Consider the following 23,448-nt stretch of genomic DNA (forward strand, 5'->3'; position numbering starts at 1 on the left):
CGCTATTATAACGGCGGATCGCTATTATAACGGCGGATTGCTATTATAACGGCGGATAGCTATTATAACGGCGGATTGCTATTATAACGGCGGATTGCTATTATAACGGCGGATAGCTATTATAACGGCGGATTGCTATTATAACGGCGGATTGCTATTATAACGGCGGATTGCTATTATAACGGCGGATCGCTATTATAACGGCGGATTGCTATTATAACGGCGGATCGCTATTATAACGGCGGATTGCTATTATAACGGCGGATTGCTATTATAACGGCGGATTGCTATTATAACGGCGGATCGCTATTATAACGGCGGATTGCTATTATAACGGCGGATCGCTATTATAACGGCGGATTGCTATTATAACGGCGGATAGCTATTATAACGGCGGATTGCTATTATAACGGCGGATTGCTATTATAACGGCGGATTGCTATTATAACGGCGGATCGCTATTATAACGGCGGATTGCTATTATAACGGCGGATCGCTATTATAACGGCGGATTGCTATTATAACGGCGGATTGCTATTATAACGGCGGATCGCTATTATAACGGCGGATTGCTATTATAACGGCGGATCGCTATTATAACGGCGGATTGCTATTATAACGGCGGATTGCTATTATAACGGCGGATCGCTATTATAACGGCGGATCGCTATTATAACGGCGGATCGCTATTATAACGGCGGATTGCTATTATAACGGCGGATCGCTATTATAACGGCGGATTGCTATTATAACGGCGGATTGCTATTATAACGGCGGATTGCTATTATAACGGCGGATCGCTATTATAACGGCGGATTGCTATTATAACGGCGGATTGCTATTATAACGGCGGATCGCTATTATAACGGCGGATTGCTATTATAACGGCGGATTGCTATTATAACGGCGGATCGCTATTATAACGGCGGATTGCTATTATAACGGCGGATTGCTATTATAACGGCGGATCGCTATTATAACGGCGGATTGCTATTATAACGGCGGATCGCTATTATAACGGCGGATTGCTATTATAACGGCGGATTGCTATTATAACGGCGGATCGCTATTATAACGGCGGATTGCTATTATAACGGCGGATTGCTATTATAACGGCGGATCGCTATTATAACGGCGGATTGCTATTATAACGGCGGATCGCTATTATAACGGCGGATTGCTATTATAACGGCGGATCGCTATTATAACGGCGGATTGCTATTATAACGGCGGATTGCTATTATAACGGCGGATCGCTATTATAACGGCGGATTGCTATTATAACGGCGGATTGCTATTATAACGGCGGATTGCTATTATAACGGCGGATCGCTATTATAACGGCGGATTGCTATTATAACGGCGGATTGCTATTATAACGGCGGATCGCTATTATAACGGCGGATTGCTATTATAACGGCGGATTGCTATTATAACGGCGGATTGCTATTATAACGGCGGATTGCTATTATAACGGCGGATTGCTATTATAACGGCGGATTGCTATTATAACGGCGGATTGCTATTATAACGGCGGATCGCTATTATAACGGCGGATTGCTATTATAACGGCGGATCGCTATTATAACGGCGGATTGCTATTATAACGGCGGATTGCTATTATAACGGCGGATCGCTATTATAACGGCGGATTGCTATTATAACGGCGGATCGCTATTATAACGGCGGATTGCTATTATAACGGCGGATCGCTATTATAACGGCGGATTGCTATTATAACGGCGGATCGCTATTATAACGGCGGATTGCTATTATAACGGCGGATTGCTATTATAACGGCGGATTGCTATTATAACGGCGGATTGCTATTATAACGGCGGATTGCTATTATAACGGCGGATTGCTATTATAACGGCGGATTGCTATTATAACGGCGGATTGCTATTATAACGGCGGATCGCTATTATAACGGCGGATCGCTATTATAACGGCGGATTGCTATTATAACGGCGGATCGCTATTATAACGGCGGATTGCTATTATAACGGCGGATCGCTATTATAACGGCGGATTGCTATTATAACGGCGGATTGCTATTATAACGGCGGATCGCTATTATAACGGCGGATTGCTATTATAACGGCGGGTTTGCCGGCGCACGCCAGGAGCGGTTCACAGCCGAGGAGACCGACGTTCTCGTCAGGGCCGTAAAACACAGAGAAGTGACATTGTATGAGGATGATGGAGAAACACACACACATTAGCTTCGGTTAAACAGGCGTATAATAATTTGGGTAAATGTGTAATCTAGATTTATGCCTATTTTTCCACATCTTCACGGACACAACAATGATTTCCCTCGTGTGTTCATATGTTTTCTTGTAATAATGTATGATTTGCAAAAATGAAAACTGCTGCGTCTGTTTAGATTAGAGAATCAAAGTGTGTGTGTTGTTCACACGCTACATAATGGCCAAGCACGCGCTCTTAAAATAGCATATGACTAACGCGCGGCGCCGCTGTCTTTAGACTGGGTTTCTCCTGGTCAGTGGCGGAGTTGTTTTCTGGAACTGCAGAATATCACCAGGGAACGTTTGCGCCGGAACACACTCCTCTTTACACTGAACCGCCCCCCCGAGCGCAAGTTCATTCCCTAATTTACTGACGTGTGTCTGTGAAGGGAAGAGTCGCTGTGCGCGGGTGCAGAATAGGAATGACACATGCGGCGGTGTACAGAATCAATTGCGCTGGGTGCAAGATACGGCCCCGTAGATCATTGCAGAATCCAGATGTGTTTTCAGCCTGAAAGGGTCAGTTCACCCAAAAATGCCGGCCCAGACAATGACAATGTTTAAAATAATAAATAAAGTGACTACAGCGGCTCAACCTTAAGTTTATCAAGCGACGAGAATATTTTTTGTGCGCAAAAAACAAAAACAAAAATACAGACTTTATTCAACTATTCATTTTCAGTTGTACGTCAGAATGTAGGCTCACTATTGGCCAGCATCACACACATGACCAGCGTCGGCCAATAGTGAGCCTACATTCTGATAATCTTAAGGTTGAGCCGCTGTAGTCTCGGACTATTTTAAACATTGTCTTTACTAACTTTTTGGGCCGGCAAGTTTCAATCACAACAGAAGCCTCTGGAGGAGTGAGACACTCTCAGATTTAATCACTAATATCTTCATCTGTGTCCCGAAGATGAAGGAAAGTCTGACGGGGAACAACATGAGGAGTCATTACTGACAGAGTTTACAGTTCTGGGGAACTAACTCTTTAAGTTTGTGTCCCGCAACTTTTCTTTCGTCTCTGTTTGTCTTGTGGAGGCAGAAAGCGTCTGGTGTCGATGTGGGAAGTCGTGTGTGAAATGTGTTTCCTCAGACGCGTTTGGTCGGTGCAGTGATGTGTGTTTTGGTGTCTTTCAGCTGGCTCGAAAACATCAGAAAAAGTCACGACGCCTGTTCAAGGAACATCGAGTCCCAAAGTCAACGGTGAGTCTGTAAAACACCACATGCTCTCTATATTTCCATGAATATGAAGGTGTGTTTTAAAGGCCATTTGCTTGGGAATAATATGGATGAAGTGCCTGATAAGAGGGGAGTGGCTTAAGCTGATACCATCTGAAAACTAGCCAATCAGAAACGCTCTCTGCCTGTCAATCATTGTGTGTGTTTGACTGACATTTGGCAGAATGCTTACAGCAACTTTCGTTTATTTGTATAAATTGATATAAAATTGACAATTGGCTAATGATTAATAATGAATGATAATATGCACAGTAATTTTTTTATGGAAGATTGGTGTCTATTATCATGCTGATGTTGTTTTATCAGTGACAGGGATGGTAAGTTACATTAATTTTGCCATGGTTATGAGAGATTGAGCTTTTTCTAACTTATTTTACTGAGATAAGGGTGTTCAAAGGCACATTGCATGACTAATCCACTGCAACAGATGTGCCACAAATAGTTTATTTCTTTTATAAAACGGCAGCAACAGCAATATGATAAACATAAACATTATTATAAATATATATATATATATATCAATATTTTTTGCTTTCATCAAATGGCAACAACAGCAATATAATAAACTAAATTGATCTTAATTATATAAAAAAAAATATTATTGATTTTATTAAACGACAGCAATATGATAAACAAAATTGATCATAATTATAAAAAAATACATTTTGTTGAGTTTATAAAACGGCAGCAATATGATAAACAAAAATTAACCTGATTATAAATAAATAAATATTATTGATTTTATAAAATGGCAGCAACAGCAATATAATAAACAAAATTGATCATAATTATAAATAAATATTGATTTTATAAAACAGCAGCAACAGCAATATAATAAACAATGAGCAAACATGATTATAATTAAAATAATGAAATACATAAATAAATCTTATTTCTTATGATCTAGTAAATTAATCACTATATTAAATTAGTAAATTAATAGTAAATTAATCACCACATACATTATTATTATTATTTATTCAGGTTATTAATCTGAATAATTATTCTATATTACTGTTCTTTAGTTCATTAACTGTAGGCTGCTTATAGTTGTCAAGAAATATATGTATATATTTTTAAGTGTTCATATAAACAGGAGAGAACCGGTATAGCATAAATATAGCAACATATATACAATATAAAATGGCATTTTATTGGATTTTTGCAGCTTAAAGCACTGTTTAGAGTCTGTTGTATACCGTGCATTGCTGTATTAAGCAACATTTGAGAGTTATGCAGTGTTTGATGTGTTATTGTGCCGAAACACGCGTGTAAACGCCTTTAAAAGCTCGTCTGACTCATTCATCTTCTCGCTGCAGTTCCTGACGATGTGTTCGCGCCCTCGTACGTGTGGAGAGGCTCGTTTGAGTTTAAAGGAGTGAAGCAGCCGATGACTCTGACAATCACCAGCTTTAACGCCACATCGGGGAAAGTCAACGTGACGCTGACCAACAGGCACTCGGAGCTGCTGTTGTCGGGTAAGAAGCTCGTGTCATAAACACTCGTGTGTAATCTCACCGGGCACACAACACTTCTGTCCGTGCGAGATGTGCCTCTAGTGCTCGGTTTCTCTTCAAGACTGGAAAAGTACGGGATAGTAAATCTGAGTTTTACTGCAATATCAGTCAGAATCACTACAGTACCGGTCAAGTCTGGGGTCATTAAGACGTGTCAAGACTTCATTTATCTGATCAAAAATACAGTAAAAGTTTTATGATTTGAATCATTACTCCAGTCTTCAGTGTCACATGACCCTTCAGAAATCAGTATAATATGATGATCTGATGCATAACATGTTTGTCAGCGCAACAGTTTCGCAACTGAAAAGCTACAAGACATTTCTCAGTATCGATGTTGCAACGGCGCTGTTATTGAAGCTGATAAACTTACAGATTCACTAGCAGAGACTGCCGAACACTGAGGCCTTGTACGCATATTGTACTGATGGATATTAATGTTTATAGCGGTATTGCGCCTGTTATGAGCTGTTCACTTTCACACTGTTGCTCTAATATATGTTACTTTACACATCTTCATATCACAGTCCCGCACAGATGACAGAACAGTTACATTTGCTGTCCTGCGGAGAAACATGAGAGACTCAGTGAATGAGGAGATATTTTAATAAATAAAAGTCATCTTCATTTATACAGCGCTTTTAACAATGTAGATTGTTTCAAAGCTGCTTTACAGAGATAAACGTATAATTTAAGGCAACAGATTGTTTTGGCTTTATAGCGGTTCCTGAATAAAGATGTTTTCCAGCCAAAGGCCGAAGTGATGTCAGAAGATTTTAACTTTATTATTTATTTTTCTGTCTGTATCATCTTTTGTGATGTTTTACGCATGCTCAGTAAGGAGAATTTTAGTTTCTCATCGACACTGAAACGCCTGAAAACACTAGTGTGGATGGAGAGCGTTTTTAAACGAAAACGCCGTTTTCAAATGTATCCGGATTAATGTGGACGTAGCCACTCTAAAAAATGCTGGGTTGTTTCAACCCAATTTTAAGTCAAATATGGACACACCCAGCCGTTGGGTTAAATTAAATTTTTAACCCAACGTTTGGGTTTGTCCATATTTGACCCAAAATTGGGTTTAAACAACCCAGCATTTTTTAGATGTGAGAGACACACAGAAGAGCGTCTTAAGGACACAAACCTGACAGATGTCTTGAAATGCATCATCTGACCCACATATCAGTTGAATTCTATATGATTGTAAATATGATAAATATGAATGGCGGGACACTTGCATGAATGAGTGTGTTTATGATCCTCACAGGTGTGTATAAGAGCAGAGCGGCTCGCCTGACGCTGCGTCTGCATCACATGAGGTCTCTGGTGAAGAGCAGCTTCAGTCAGATCTCTGAGCAGACCCTGATCATGGACGGCTTCGTAAGTCTTGAACACTCACGTTCATAACTCCACTAAAACTGAGACAAGAGTGCATGATCTAATCTAACCCACAGGGATATTGCTGGAGTACACACACACACGGTTCAAAACTTTCCACACGTACCGGCATGATGAAACTAGTTGCCATATCAACACTATATAGAGGAAAAAATACCAAAATTACAACATCTTTGAGATATCACTGAACTTTTATTTAGCCATTGCAAAAGTAGATTTCTAATGTTCATTTTTCATCTGTTTTTTGTTTATTTAAAATGAGACAAATCTGATATTAATTTAATCTTATGTCTGTTATTTACCAGTTGAGATAGTTCTTTAATGATGTAACAGCAGAAACACTCGCCGGGTTAAACACCAGTTGCTCAGGCGGGGCATGTTGTCACACTGAGTTACAATGAGCCCCTATTAGAACTATGATATTCTATTCTATACTTTTATGAATTCTATTGGGAAAATATAATTTTTTTAAATTGTATTTTATTGACAAAATGGTTTAGTTTGTTTCATATATTTTTTTATTAGATCAGATAACATTTTAATCTGTAATATGGTCGTGTAATTATGAACCCCACCTATGGGGCATGTTGTCACATTTCACTTCCATTATTTCATGGTAAATCAATAATAAAGTAAACACTGTGTTAATGAAACAAAACCACATAACTGTACTAGACGTGTGAAATGAATAAGGGAATAAGTAAATACTATAGTGGATTTACACAGACTGAGAAGTCGATAAGTGTTAGGTTGTGCTAGCTCTCCCCTAGCTAGTTAAAGAACATACAGTAGTGCTCGTTCACTGAACACTATGGCTATTGAAACTGTGCAGTGAGAGAACACATACATTCTGAGAGCAATATCCTGTAATATTGTCCAGAACGTGCGTCTGAGATCATGATGTTCACCTGTGTGTTGTTGTTCTCCTCGAGGTTTCTGCCGATCATGAAGGAAACACGTACTTGTTTCAAGGCTTCATTCAGGCTCGAGATTACGGGCCCTTCGGACTACAGAGACAAGGTGCGTTACATTTAATAATGTCATATAATGTCCTCAACATGCACACGTGTTTCTGTAACCGACAAATGATATTTGTAAACGTAAATATTTAAAAAAGGAAATATGTAAAATGTATCAATTAAGTGTGTGTGTGTGTGTGTGTGTGTGTGTGTGTGTGTGTGTGTGTGTGTGTGTGTGTGTGTGTGTGTGTGTGTGTGTGTGTGTGTGTGTGTGTGTGTGTGTGTGTGTGTGTGTGCGAGAGAGAGTCAGTGTTCATGAGAGAGAGGGTGTGTATATAATATAATACTTGTGTTATTTTTTTATTTTTTTTCTGTTCATATTTTTGTTTTATGTCTCTTGATTTGTTTTATCTGTATTATATGCTTTACAAAAGCATGTATTTAAATGTTGTTGTTGTTGTTTTGTCTTGTACAGCACTTCGGTTGTTTTAAAGTGCTTTATAAATACAGATTTGATTTGATATTAATGTAGCTGCATTAAACATGATTATTTCCCATCATGCATCACTCAGGTCTGAACACACTGGACCCGACCCGGAGCGCAGAGATCCCACCCAGATCCAACAGCAGTTCAGTGGCCGTCGCCATTCTTGTGCCTTTCTTTGCCCTGATCTTTGCCGGCTTCGGGTTTTACCTGTACAAACAGAGGTGAGTGTGTGAAACACTGATGAGGAGTTAGCGCTGCGCGATTAATCGCAATCCCCATGTAATCGCACTTAAACCGACTTGGCTTATCGCGATTTTGAAATCACAAATGCTGAGATTATTAGTTATGCGCAGCTGGTCAGTGATGATCGGATCTGTAAACGCGGCTCGCTCTGAACGCTCTGAGTTTGAGTCGCTTATAACGTGCAACACGCGTCAAGCATCTTTACAAACATGAGAAGCATTTATGAGCCTCTTGCCCAACAAAAGACGATATTTATAACGTTTTACTCCAGACTCACTTCATAAGGACAGTTGTCTCCTCCTTCTGTGAGATGATGTGCTTCTTACACAGAATAAGGCAGTCGTGTGTTTATTAGTCACGTGTGTGACGCCCTCTGGTGTTCAGATGGAGCATTTACTACCGATCAGCCGCTGCACTGACAAACTGCGCATTAATTAATCGCGTGAAGTTTCGTAGCGATTAATCGTGCGGCTCTATGAGAACAGAAGGTTATTCTGAAGCTCTTTCCCTCTTGTTCCTCTTCAGAAAGTCTGATAAAGCGGAGTTCAGCGGCTGCTCTGTGCATGAAAACAACAACGGTCAGGCCACGTTCGAGAACCCCATGTACAACACCAGTTCCAAGTCCATCGAGGGGAAGGTCGTCCGCTTCGATCCCAATCTCAACACGGTTTGCACAATGGTTTGAGGAGCTTTCTGTTCCTTTAGTCTCTCCGAAGCACAGTTTGGGTTCAGTACTCACACCACAGCTCAGAGCTACGCGCAGATTTGCAGGAAAACGTTGTATTCTTCACCGTTCGAGTGGAGAATTATAGATATTATATACATCTCACTCTGAGAGTGTTGGTTTTGTATTTAAAAGCAAACAGAAACGTAAAAAGGTGTTTTTTTAGTGCTGGTCAACGATTAATCGCGATTAATCGCATCCAAAATAAACGTTTGTTTACAAAATATATGTGTGTGTACTTTGTATAATTATTTTGTAAAATATACATTTTAAAAAAATAATTAATTTAAAGAAAATGTTATTTATATATAGTATAAATATATATATACAGTATATACATGCAAATATTTAAGAAAATTTTGCTATTTATATAAAAATATTTATATATTTAAGAAAACGATTCTATTATACTGTATGTGCTAATATTTAAGAAAATTATGTTATTTAATATAAATTATATATAAATATATGTACACTATATACATGCAAATATTTAAGAAAAATATACATGCATGTGTGAGAATTTAAATATAGAAAATAATTGTACACAGTACACACACATATATATTATGTAAACACAAACATAAATCGCACTTGGATGCGATTAATCTTTGCCCAGCACTGTTTGTTTTGTTTTTTTTCTTCAATGTGAGATTGAGCGAATTATTTTAAGCGTTCACACACACAGTGATTATACAGAGTTGATAAATGCTTAACTTTATGCATTCGGTCAACAGTGAAGACATTAGATGTGATCATGTGATCCGTCTCTCGTCAGAATCTCTTAGAGGAAAAGGTTCACTGGGGATCCTAAGAGTTCTTGACTCAATTGTATGCCAAAAAAGTTTCTATGTAAGGAGAAATGTTTTACTTTCATTCATTTTTTTACCCTTTATTCAAATATTATTTAAAGGTGCAGTATGTAATATTTTACAGCTACTGGTTGAAATAGGTACTGCAGTCCAATATATTAGAGACTCAAACTCACGCGGGTTGCCAGATTGACACGCAACCGGGTTGAGACGAGCTTTACACTGTAAATTGATGAGTTTATTAATCCACAGTTTTATATGCCTCTGTTCATAGAGCTTTTTAAATGATGCCGAGCCTTTTTCAGTCTGATAGAATTTGTGATCTCTGATCCAGATGTTCGCTGGCTTTCATGTCTCCAGTACACTGTGTTTTCCTCAAACTGGCAACCCGGTATCGAAATATTATCGGGTGAATTGGCAGTGGGCGGAGTCACACACACCGAAACAAAAACACATTACGACACGGGATGCATGTTCCAAAGTGGAATAACTGTAGCATTGTTTTTCAGGGAAACAAGAATGTGACCTGTTGTTTCCTAAATGTCTGCAAACATGTTATGGTATTTTTATGCTTTAGCACAGACAAAAAAGTTACACTCTAAAAAACAACTCAATTTGGGTTGTTTTTAACCCAAGGGCTGGGTAAATATAGGACAGAACACATTGGGTTCATTTTAACCAGCAAAATGGGTTGTTTTATTTTTACTATAATACTATGTTTTTGTGTTTTTTTTACTTCAGTTCACACATTAATTAATGTGAAGAACTATAAAAAATAAGAACTTCTAATTTCTGACCGCCGGCCTGCGTTTCTCTCGTAGCCCAAATATGCTGTGACTCCATAACCTGTCCATAAACAATCAGTGCACAGTTCTGAGGACATATTTTAACTTTCTAAGTATTTATATTCTGAATATTTTTGAATAAAATCATAAAATGTTATACAAAGCATCAGCCGTTTCCATCACGCGACACTTGTTTAGGTGACTCACATCACGTTGCGCCCCTGTATGTTGCTTTGCATAAAATTAAACGATATACAGAACGATAATGAATTTATAGCTAAAATGAAATGTACACAAACCTGTATTTTACAGAAGACACGCACCAATTTGACGGAGCTGCACTGCTCTCTCCTGAAGAGGGCGCACAAAGCCGTGATAAATAACTCAACCCCTGGGTTGTTATGTCAGACCCAGGATCTGGGTTACACAAGAAAACTACCCAAACATGGGGAAAAAATAACCCAAAAATGTTACCCAAAAGGCTCAACCCAGAATTTGGGTAGAAAACCCAAGATTTGTGTACATACAGCATTTTGTCAGCATATTGCATGATTATTTTATTTGTGATAATAATGCAATGTAACATGACAAACTGTACGACATCATTCTTGGCCAGAAATTATGAACACATGCAAAAATAAAAGAACCAACGAAATATTAATAATTTATTATGTTGTAGTCGTTTGCTTTTTGTTTTTCTATGCTTTTTTTTTTTTTTTTTTTGCTTTGTAATATAAAACTTGTAGCTGGAGTTTGTCAAATAATTTTCTCAGATAAATACCTTCACCAACTTTTGACCAATGGTTTCACCAACCAGTTTTTTTTGCTCATATTAAAAAAATATATATAAAATATTTCCTTCGTATTTTGATGGTTTAATTGAACATTAAACACAAATATCACTTTTAAACTTGAATTACAACACAATAAAGTAAAACTAAATCCATAAAGTGATGGAACCCCTGAAAGCTTCTTTATATGAAGCGCCTGACAAACCTTTTCCTCGAAGAGTGTGGACGAAACACAGTTCATGTTCTGTATGCTTTAAAAAATGATGCATGGAGAACCTTGTCAGAAATCATGAGCGAATAAAGTCCGTTCATGCATTTATAATCATGATGTGATGCTGCGATTTATATTCGAACTCTTTGCTCATTAGTAGCGTCAGGAAACTGGTTGTTTGTCAGATTATCTTGTTTTACTGACAGAGATGAACGTGTGATCGCTCCTTCAGACTGTCATCGTCCCGTCATCACAGTGCGCTTAAACCTACAAACCTCCTACAGATCATGAGCTCACGACTCTAGCGGAACGATCGCGATTACAGAGTGGTTTAAAGGTGAAGTTTGTCTTTTTCTTCTTCTCAAGGTTAGCTTTCTGAAGAGTGTAACACCGGTGCTTTTCACAACATCGGTCTTCTTCCGGCTGTTCACACAGAACACATTCTACACTAAAAAATAATCCTGTAAAAAACAGTAAACTACTGGCAACTGCCATCATCATACCGTAAAAATACGGCGTGTTACTGTTAATGTTTAAACAGCTATATGCTGTTAAATTACAGTTTTATACTGTAGCTGACAAAACAGTATTTAGCTGTTAATTTCAAAAACAGTGACATACTGTATTTTTTACGGTATGATGCTGGTCAGTAGTTTACCGTTTTTTAACAGGATTATTTTTTACAGTGTAGCGTTAAAAACAGACGAAAAGTTTGAAAGAACTGAGATTTTCTAATGTTTTTTTTTTTTTAAAGAGTCTCTTCTGCTCACCAAGGCTGCGTTTATTTTATCAAAAAATACAGTAAAAATTGTAAAATTTTAGTACAATTTAAAATATCTGTTTTTTTTATGTGAATATATAGTAAAGTGTAATTTATTCCTGTGTTATAAGTTATTCCTTATATATTATTTTATATATTATATTATTTATATAAATAGTATATAATATAATTTATTCCTAATTGTTATAAGTCATTATTGGTGTTAATTTTGCATTTTTTACTGTATTTTAGCAGGTTTGGTGAGCAGAAGATACTTTATTTTTCTATAGTTATAGTTATAGATTCAGGCATAGTGTTCAAAAATCAAACAAACAAAAATAGTGCAGAATGAACACAAGAATGTGTCCTGTATGAGCGGCCCATAAAAGTGGGTAACAATCACTATTTTTGCAGTTGCATTTGGTGACGCTGAAATTACACACTTCACCTTTAAATTGGGGATATACATTTTTTAAAGAGGACCTATTATGCCTTTCTGTAGTTCTCAGGCTTTATTAGCAGGTTTACATGCATTATTTTCCTCATATTCTCCAGTGTTGCGGCTCCTCTCTTCCCAGTCTGTCAGTAACGCTCTGTTTACTTCCTGTCTCTATGAAGCCCCTCCTACTGAAAAGCACACTGTGCTCTGATTGGTCGGCTGGATCAGTGTGTTGTGATTGGTCAAGCGCTTCGAGTGTGTTTGGGAAATGTCCCGCCCCTAATTACCATAACCGCCAGTTTAACACACTACTAACTAACTCAACCAGGCCCCGCCCCTTTATTCTGCGCATTAATTATTATAATGAGGAATATTGTGACGCGGAAGAAACTCGAGACTACAATGGAGGCGTTTATCATTCTCAAACAGTAAAGAAAGATGCATAAAAGCATAATAGGTCCTCGTTAAGTAAGTTCACCTATTGGGTTATGCGTCATGTTTTATTTAGATTTATATTGAATATTCACAAATTGGCCAATAGCAGAGTCTCTGCTTCCAAACGCTCCGTCTCATAACTCATAATAGTGCCTTGTATGATATTTCACTGGTGTTTTGAGGAGAACATGTGGGGTTAGGTTTCAGTTTGTTTAGTTATTTATCAGCTACAGTTAGTAATGATTTAATTGTTCTAAAAAAGTCACTTTTTGCACATACCTGCCAAATATGATCAGATATAGCGCCAGTGCTGTGTTTGAGCCGTGCCATCATGTCTTCTCATCACCGGTTTGTACATGTACAGATGTTTTCTCATCAGTGACGTGAAATATCAAACACTGACAAAGATTTATGATCGCTTTTAGACACGGGCTCCCTCGGGGGGTCCATCGCCCTTGTAAATGCATTCATATCAAATGTACAGATATTTAAACTTTTTTGAAAAGAGTTATATTTTTGTGAGAAATTTGTAAAATAAAAGGTTATGTAAATATCCATTTGTAAATGCCATTTACAAATAAAAAGTAATTTGCTTTTCTACGTCTGGTGGATTATTTCTTGAAATAATTATTTCTGTTTAATGAGCGTATGGATGTTTCAAGATCACAGACTAATGTATCGGTTTGGGCAAAAATAACTTTCACTTCATACGTGTGATTATATTATTATATAAACATTATTATATTATTTTAATTAATTTGCTCATTTTGCCTGTTTATTCACTGATAAATGTAGATATATGTACACTTGTCTTTAAAATAATTTTAATGTTTCTGAGTCTTCTGCTCACCGAGGCTGCATTTATGGGATCAAAAATACAGTAAAAATTGTGAAATATTATTATAATGTAAATCATCAGTTTTCTATGTGAATATACAGTAAAGTGTAATTTATTCCTGTGATCAAATGCATCATTACTCCAGTCTTCAGTGTCACATGATCCTCCAGAAATCAGGATAATATGATGATCTGATGCTCAAGACACATTTATGATTATTATCAGTGTTGAAAACTGTAATATTTTTGTGGAAACCGTGATACATTTTATTTTTCAGGATTCTTTGATGAATAGAAAGTTCAAAAGAACAACATTTATTCTAAATATAATCTTTTGTAATGTTATTAATTTCTTTACTGTCACTTTTGATAAATGTAATGCATCCTTGATGGAAAACATTGATCTTCATTGAACATTTATAATAATTGATCGATTAATAATGAGTGATTTTACAGGTTAAAGACGTCCGACGAGTAAGTGACTGCTATCGAGCTTCTTTAAGGGAATATTTAGTTTAATTCGATTAATTAGCTAAAACTGTAGTTCAGAATGAAATCAGAACAAAACTCTGTAAAGGTTTCAGGATAAACAAACGTTGAGGTTATTATAGTTTCCAGTTATTTTATTATTTTTAATTTTTCATCTTAATATTAGTTTCGTTTTTAGTCATTTCATTATGTGTTTCTGTCATTTTACTTGTTTTTTGTATTTTATTTTATTTTAGTTCCCATTATAGTTTTTTATTATTTACTTTTATTGGTTTAGTTTTCATCTTAATATTAGTTTTGTTTTTAGTAATTTCATAATACATATATATATATTATTATTATTATTATTTACATTGCTATTTAGATTTAATTTATTAAGTTTTAGTTTTATTTATTTTCAGTTATTAATTTTAGTGCAGTTTAGTTCATTAGAATGAAATCAGAACAAAACTCTAAGGTTTCAGGATAAACAAACGTTGAGGTTATTATCGTTTCCAGTTATTTTAGTTCCTATTATAGTTTTTTTTTTTATTATTTACTTTTATTTTTGTATTTTTCATCTTAATATTAGTTTAGTTTTTAGTCATTTCTTTGTGTTTCTGTCCTTTTATTTGTTTTTTGTATTTTATTTTATTTTAGTTCTTATAGTTTTTATTATTTACTTTTTTAGTTTTAGTTTTCATCTCAATATTAGTTTTGTTTTTAGTCATTTCATAATGTGTCTGTCATTTTATTCGTTTTTTATTCACTTATTTTTACATTGCTATGTTGGTTTGATTTATTTAGCTTTAGTTTGATTTATTTTCAGCTATTAATTTTAGTGCTTCGACTTCAGCATGCAAGATTTCTCTGTTTTTCATCTGAAGTTTTATTTGGAGTTGAGAGTGCGCGGTCAGACGCGTGCGGGGATATACTAGCTCAGAGTTAGTATGCACACTGTTGGGGTTCTGTCATTTGGGTCACGCCAGTTCTAATCTTGCATGCTTTTTTGAATGGATAACGTGATTGTGGCCGTCCAGCCGGACTCCACATGATGAATGATGGGGTTTCATGAGACCTGAACACTAGCCGTGCTTGAGAACTACACTCAACATGAAAGCGGAGGATCAAACGGATCGTGGGACTTGGAAACTGCCGAGCTTCAAACTGATGTTGTTAGTTTCTTCCTTCCAGGATTGAGACGTGATCCATTATTAATGAGGAAAGCGCTGGAGTGAGAGCGACGGGTTTACAAGCGGTGACGGGCACAGAAACAAAGCTGAGGTTGATCAAATGCAGCTCGATACAACAAGACAATTTGTTCAGGCCCTTAAATAAAAGTCAGCGAGTTAAAAGGGAATGAGTGTGAGTTGAGGAAGAGAGTTCTCGAGGACTAACATTGCCTTTGGTTGCACTAGATATCACACACACACACACACACACACACCTGATGTGACGTCTGTCCCAATTACTAGACAGCACTCGTGTGAATAATCACTGGAGGGAGCGGCAGGAAATGACATCACTGATTGACAGCACTAGAACACGCCCACTAGTGACCATCCTGGGCAGTGACATTCAATGCAGCTCACAATTAAGGTATGTTTTTTTCTTATTATTTTAAACATTCGCTTCATTAGAGTTGTTCTTAAAGGTGATTACGCCCCTTTTCACGAGATGTGATATAAATCACTGGTGTCCTCAGAATGTGTGTGAAATTTCAGCTCTGAATACCAGATCATTTATTATATCTCGTCAAATTTGCCCCTTTTTGGGTGTGAGCAAAAACACATCGTTTTTGTGTGTGTCGCTTTAAATGCAAATGAGCTTTAGCTCCGCCTCCATTCAGAAAGAGGGCGGAGTCTTTACACAAGCTTCAGAAACTCAGAACTGGCCGATCTCACTCCTCCAGAATCCCAGAATAACCAGTAGCGAGCGCATCCTTACGGAGAGACTCAGAGTTTCTGGATGTTAGCGGAGACATTTGTGTAGTTGTTGTGGAGTTACACTGATCATCTCATCATCATGTTGAACTCTTACACAAGTGTCCACAGTTCCTGAGGTGTTTATAAGACAGCGCTGACATGTTCTGGTCACTAGTGTCCAGTCTGTGCTCGACCACAGAACAGTTTCATGCTTTGCTGGATCTTCTGCGTCGCGTTAGAACTGGTCCAGCTGAAATATTACTAACAATATCAGAGTTATTCTTGCGTTTCCCTGATAAATCAGAGCAGATTCGACACAGAAAGACTCGTGAAGCTGGAGCTGAAGGAGGACGCTTGTACAGTTACACTAAAAGACTTTCACTTGATAAAAGAGTGAAAACGATCAGAGACAGAAGCTCTGCAGGAGACTGAGTGCGACGCATAAGATTTCGTCATGAGTCATTTTGTACCCACCACCTTTTTAATGTTGCTACGATTCACCAAACCCACGATTCGGTTCATATCACGATTTTTGACCCACGATTCGGGTCATATCACAAATGTTTTTTTTTTGTTTTTTAATCAAAAAATTTTCGGTGCTGATGTGTGACCCGTTCATGTAACATGTAAGGGTGGCGCTGCCAATAAAGCACCTGAAAGCTGTCACAAAGAACCGGCAAAAGTAATGATTATGAATATGTCAAATATAGCAAAGAGACATTTTAATTGTTTATTAATAAACAAGTGTTTTCTGTGTCGGCTGCAGAGATGAAGTTGACGATGCTGACTCGCGATCTTCGCAGTAGTGAACGCGCCGGAGAGAAATGCATATTTCATACGGATTACATATATTTTTCTTTCGTTTTGAATTGTTCTGTTTAAAAGTATGATTCAAGCGTTCTGTAGATCATAGATATATTTCTCAGGTCTGTGAGGCGAGTAGGCTATGCGAAGTTTCGGTTCATTTATGAGAAGACGAGCTCCAGTTCATGCGCCGGCGCCTCCGTGTCGTCGTGATATCTATTATCTGCTTTACTTATTATTTATTAAATCCAGGAAATTGGTTGATGAAACATTGATTAAAATTAAGATACAATTAATACAAAAGGAAAATCACTTTAAAGAAAGGTTTTGTGCTTTCTGTTTGAGGTCTGAGAAAGTTTTAAAGCATCTTTTAAAACCGCTTTCAGAGCAGTCCGTAACATTGTTTTTTCCTCATAAATGCGAACACCAAAAATAAAATAAAATGAATATTTTATGTTCTGTGGAGAGCATAGTAGCTTGGAGAGATTACATTAGTAAGCTACAGGACATCGACTTTCAAAACATGACCTGCGCGAAAGAGGAAACAAATGAATGCGTCATTGTACCCAGCACATTTCTAACGAACGGACATGGTGCGACGGGTTTAAACGTTTATTAAAACGCTGTAATCAGGGTGAGGTGAGCTCCATACCAGCCTGATTATAAAGTCGTAATTTAATCGTATTATAATGCAGTGTTATTGCACACTGAGTCCGAAATTCGCATCCGAAATTTTCGCACGTTAAAAAATAAATACGACCTCACGTTATGTCAATCACGCTTGCACACTGCCTCCGAAACTTTCGTCCGTCATAAAAAAAAATCGAAACGGGTTCGATTTTCTGCGTTTTTCGCATCCGTAACAAGCAGTTTGAATGGTGTTTGAATGGTGCTTTGACAATTCAGAGCCACCGAATCACGAATACGAAAAAACGCATACGAAAATTTCGGACTCAGTGTGCAATGGCCTTTCATGCAGTCGTTCCGGAAACCCATGGATTAGTTGATTCTGAAACTACAGGTAGGACGTCACCGCACTGGTGTTTAAAGAGCTGGTGTGTTTGCATGAATTTTACTTTTCAATTGCTCTCTTTTAAATGCTTCCGATGGGATCTGACATCATAAGAGTAAACAACAACAACAACAACAACAACAAAGACGGTGAGCAAAAGCAAGATAATAACAGTAATTTCCTCACTGCATAAGGAAGAGTGTCTCTGAAATCTCTTCGCTGTGTAATAATTCCTCAGCGGAGCTCGAGTATATTTAAATATTTAATCTGCTGATGAAGGCTCTTTCTGATGAGCCGTGTAATTAAATATCGCAGATTGAAAACGGCTAAAATGAACCTACTTCATAGAGGATGAATTAAAAACGTATAATGTTCTGTGTTCGGACCCGCTGAGCAAATTGAATCGTTTCCACGAGATCCTTGATTTGTAATATGAATGACGTCACGGGCTTGGAGAAAGTCTTGGGATTGCAATAAAACAAAGTTGGGAAGCAGAACTCTCCGGCAGGTTTTCTGCACCATCTGTGTCGCTCGCACGACTGCAGTAATTATCAAGGTAATGGTGCTTATCATGCATGAAATATGAATATAATTTACATAAATCGTCCTTGAGAGTCCAAACATCCTTAACGAAAAAGGGGAGCGCTTTAAATATTTTAGGGATTTCCGCGCCGAAGGGAAGAGCTGGAGTTATGAATCTGAAGTTGACATTTTCTCCTGACATGAAGTGTTGCGGGATAACAGATTTGCAGTCTATCATAACATACTTGACATTTTGTGCTTTAGATTACAGCTCAGATTAAACCTGAAGAGATGTGCTGTCCGCGAACACGACCAGAGTCCTAAACTCAGACTCTCATCAGCTCATCACACACCATGAGTTCTCAAGGTGAACTGCTCAAAACACAGGAAGATATTTTACTCACAATGAAAGCATATGAGGAGCTTTAGTTATTGCTGTTGTTGTTATTTGCAGCATTCATTTTTTTAAATTTGAGGTCGGTAAGATTTTTTATGAAAGAGTCTCTTCTGCTCACCAAGGCTGCGTTTATTTGATCAACAATACAGTAAAAATAATGAAATATTATTTTTATTTAAATCAGCTGTTTTCAAATAAATATACATGAAACTGGAAAAATTTGAATATGCTGCAAAAGTTCATTTATTTCAGTAATTTAACTTAAAAGGTGAAACTATTATATTATATAGACTCATTACATGCAAAGTGAGATATGTCAAGCCTTTATTTGTAATAATTTTGATGATTATGGCTTACAGATTATGAAAACCTTTTCACAATATTCTCATTTTGAATTTGGGGTTTTCATAAGCCATAATCATCAACATTATAACAAATAAAGGCTTGAAATATCTCCCTTTGCATGTAATGAGTCTATATAATATATATAATATTTCTAAATATATGCGACTTATAGTCCAGTGCGACTTATATATGTTTTTTTCCACTTCATGACGCATTTTTTGACTGATGCGACTTATACTCCGGATCGACTTATAGTCCGGAAAATACAGTATTTACCTTTTAAGTTGAATTACTGAAATAAATGAACTTTTGCACGATTTTTTACGAGATATTTTCAAGTTTCACCTGTATATTAAAGTGTAATTTATTCCTGTGATCAAAGCTGAATTTTCAGCATCATTACTCCAGTCTTCAGTGTCACATGATCCTCCAGAAATCAGAATAATATGATGATCTGATGCTCAAGACACATTTATGATTATTATCAGTTTTTTAAAAAATTGGAAACTGTGATGTATTTTATTTTTCAGGATTCTTTAATGAATAGAAAGTTTAGAAGAACCGCATTTCTTTGATAGAGAAATATTTGATACATTTATTTGATGGGGTGGGGGGGGGGGGGGGGTGGCAGGAAAAAAAAGTAATGTTCAAGGGTCAAGAGCCCAACGAAAGTAAACAGTAACAGGGCTGCTGTAGTCAGTCATGTAAAATCATCCATATAATCATAGATTGGGCTCAGAATGATACCAGTTAATAAGGTTACTGTATGTTACTATCAAAACATAATTCACCTGAACACATTTTCTCTGTGCTTTCTTTGCCAAAACAAATGTGTTTTATAAACACAGTTAAAGCAGTCAGGAAAAAAAGTAATGTTCAAGGGTCAAGAGCCCAACTAAAGTAAACACCGATCACCATTCTGCTTGTTAACATTAGGCGTTCATCACTGATGCTCAATCATCACTCAATAAATCACTTAATTGACCCTTCGCAGGGAGCTTGATTGACAGGTGATCTGACCAATCATACGTCGCCATCCGCCATTTTGTCCGCCAGAGCAGTCAGGAGAGTTAGTAGATTAACATGGAGGATTTGAAGCGGAGTGTACTGACGTCTTTCCGCGGTTAAAACAACATTCCTTCTGATGTTCATTCATGTTTATTTGATGCTATAAATGAACTAGAAGAAGAGATGATCCAACGCTATCTCACGACCAATTCGTACGAATTTGTACGAGTGATTAAAAGGTGGCTAATTCGTACGAATTTGTACGACCTCACTCGTACGAATTTGTACGATTTGTCTAAACCCACGTGACGGTTGGGTTTAGGGGCGGGGTCAGGGGTAGGTCATTCGTATGAATTCATACGATTTTGGCAAATCGTAAAATATGTACGTTTTAGCAAAAAACGTACAAATTCGTACGAGTGAGGTCGTATGAATTGGTACGAATTAGCCACCTCGTAAAATTCGTACGAATTGCCGTGAGATCGGGTTGGATGATCGGTTCACGAGCGGCTTTAACTGAGCGATCTGACACACACATTAAAGAGACACAAAACGCTATTTATTGTTTACATTTCTTTTTAAAAATGACCAAATTTGAAAGGTGAGAGACTTTGTTTAATATGTTTAATATCAAAAGTAAGCTGGTCTGAGTCTGTCAGTGTGTGTCAGTAGCCGCGTTTCCATTACCCTTCAAATTGCGCAAATTGAAATTGAAAATTGAAAATACGCACAATGGAAACACGTCAATTTCGCAAAAACTCTCGTTTATCGCAAAAAAGTTTGTACGCTCGCATGAGGTGGTTTTTCAGGCAATTCGAAAAAGGAATATTTCGCAAAACTGCAATGGAAACAGTTTTTGCGCATTTACAGTCACCTGACTTAGAAGACGCGGTGTGTTTGGGGTCCGTGTACGCAAATAATAATAAATATCATCATTAGGCTATTATAACATTTACTAGGCTACATGTTTAGAAGACGCTTTTATCCAAAAAAGGAACAAAGCAATTCGTCAAATGTCATTCATAATATGGGTTAGACAATAATAATACAGAGCTGAGATTATCACAAATAAACACAATATTTTGACGCATATCTAAGGGTTTGTGTGGAGTGTGGAGCGCGCACTACATGGCACGGAGGCGCGGGCGTGAACACTTGCATTTTCCTATTAACAGTGAAACAACTTAATATAGCCTACTCTATCATTTCTGGTCATACAGAAAATAATAATACATTATTTGTAACTACTTTTATTTGTGTAAACTCACAATAACAAGAATGCGTTGTGCTTTTGTAAAATAAAATAAAACAATCAGGCGCGTTTTCATGATCTCCGTGAACTGGAGCGCGAGAACTGAAACAAAATATAGCCTATGTAACTAAAGCTTGAAATGTCCACTTTAAAACGAACAAATTCGAATCGAAAGTATACATTTTGTTCTGATTAAGTAATCCGTATGAAAGGTGCATTTCTCTCTAAAAGCGCATCTGCTTAACAGCGGAGATGTTTTTAGCCGAGTTAGAAAACAATAGTTTAATAATATTAATGGCTCTTCTTATTCAGCACTGCGGGAAAATGTCAATTCCAGGTTCTAATTTGGCCTTAGAAAACCAGTAAAATCAACATGTTTTCCATATTAATTTGTGAATATTTTACATGTTTAATAAAGGGGAAAAAAGTCATTAAATAAACATCTGAAAATTCGTTGATATTTACTTTTTTTGCGCAGCAGTGTGTGTAGCCAGTTCAAATTAAAATTGTGGTGTTCAACTTTGCGTTTTAAAAAGAAAACCGTTCATTTTTCGTTTTTTAAATTACGGGTTTAAAAAGGAAAAAACGAATGGACACAAAAGTAGCCTACATGGATCGTTTGGAATAGGAGACAGAGTTCTTTAAATTCATAAAAGAAACAATAATTAGCCTATAGGAATACTGGATTCTAAACCTCAAAGAAATGCCACAATCAAAACCTCAGAGCAGAAATGAGGGCGAAACACCCAGCAACTTCTTATATATCGTTCGGAGTATAAGGGTCTTTCCCTGCCATTAATGCTTGGATAACACGTACGTCTCCTTCCATTAATAATAATAATGTCTAATGCGGTGGCTGTGAGATTATATAAACCAACGTCCGCTGCCGTGATGTTTTGGAATGACTTATCGCGAGAGAAAAAAGGACGTTTTAGTCGCATAACATCGGTTAATGGAAACGCCGTCATTTCGCAATAGTTTTGTATCGATATTTAGATAATAGCGCAAAACATTTGCGCAAATCTGTAATGGAAACGCGGCTACTGTCTCTCTGCTCCACGATGTGTTTTTCACTACGTGAGAACATGGTGTGTGTGAGAGCGGCGTCGGGCATAGCGACAGTAACTAAGGGGGGCGGGTTTTTGCGAACAGTCAATTATCTAATAACTTTATTATTGCTTCAGGGGCTTTTAATGTGTTTTGGCCGTTCGTTTACATGACAATGGCTGCCTGAAAACGGTTTCAAACCACAAATACGTGAATCTGTGAAGACGATGACGTCATGTTCATGCGTATTACGTGTCCAGTCTATAGTGCTTCATCGCCATCTAGTGGCCTGGCAGCAGAATACAGCGTTTTTAGTCGTTTACACGGATCCGTTCGGTTTTAAGCACATCATTGTGGTGTAAACATCCCCTCGGTGTGTGTTCTAACACACTTGGACTCTAATAAGCTCTGAGGAGAGCTCATTTAACACTGGGGGTTTTGCCTTGTGTTGTGTTGCATGGCAGAAAGTCCTTGAGATTTGGATGTTTCATTCTCCGGTCTAACTTTGCCTTCAATAATACCCTCCCGTCATGAAAGCGAAAGCGCTGATGAGTTTTGCTCTGATATGGTCACTCATGTGAGAGATTGTGTGCCGTGAGAGACGACTGTTTGCTGAGCGAGGTCTGTTGTATGAGGACGAAGACTCGGATTCTGTCACGCCGGATGAACTCCATCTGCTCGCTCCATCTACAGGGGAAGCCGGAGTAAGAATGCGCCTCGTGTGATGGCAGTGTGACACGTGGAATGACTTCTTTTGTGCGGCAGACAAAGCGAGT

General features: G+C 37.4%; 2 protein-coding genes across 3 annotated transcripts in view; one reads left to right on the top strand and one right to left on the bottom strand.

Moving 5' to 3' along the window:
• The window catches only part of csmd3a (CUB and Sushi multiple domains 3a), a 382,979-nt gene extending 374,005 nt beyond the window's left edge, over positions 1-8,974 (top strand). Inside the window, exons 64-69 of the mRNA XM_079626776.1 lie at positions 3,393-3,458; positions 4,814-4,972; positions 6,279-6,391; positions 7,342-7,429; positions 7,941-8,076; positions 8,624-8,974. Of these exons, the coding sequence (XP_079482902.1) occupies positions 3,393-3,458; positions 4,814-4,972; positions 6,279-6,391; positions 7,342-7,429; positions 7,941-8,076; positions 8,624-8,783 (722 nt within the window). The 3' untranslated portion in view covers positions 8,784-8,974. The remainder of the gene's footprint in view (positions 1-3,392; positions 3,459-4,813; positions 4,973-6,278; positions 6,392-7,341; positions 7,430-7,940; positions 8,077-8,623) is intronic.
• The window catches only part of slc25a32b (solute carrier family 25 member 32b), a 249,864-nt gene that overhangs the window by 195,850 nt on the left and 30,566 nt on the right, over positions 1-23,448 (bottom strand). The window lies entirely within an intron of this gene.

Source organism: Phoxinus phoxinus, assembly GCF_949152265.1.
Source record: "Phoxinus phoxinus genome assembly, chromosome: 10".
NCBI classification, from domain to species: domain Eukaryota; kingdom Metazoa; phylum Chordata; class Actinopteri; order Cypriniformes; family Leuciscidae; genus Phoxinus; species Phoxinus phoxinus.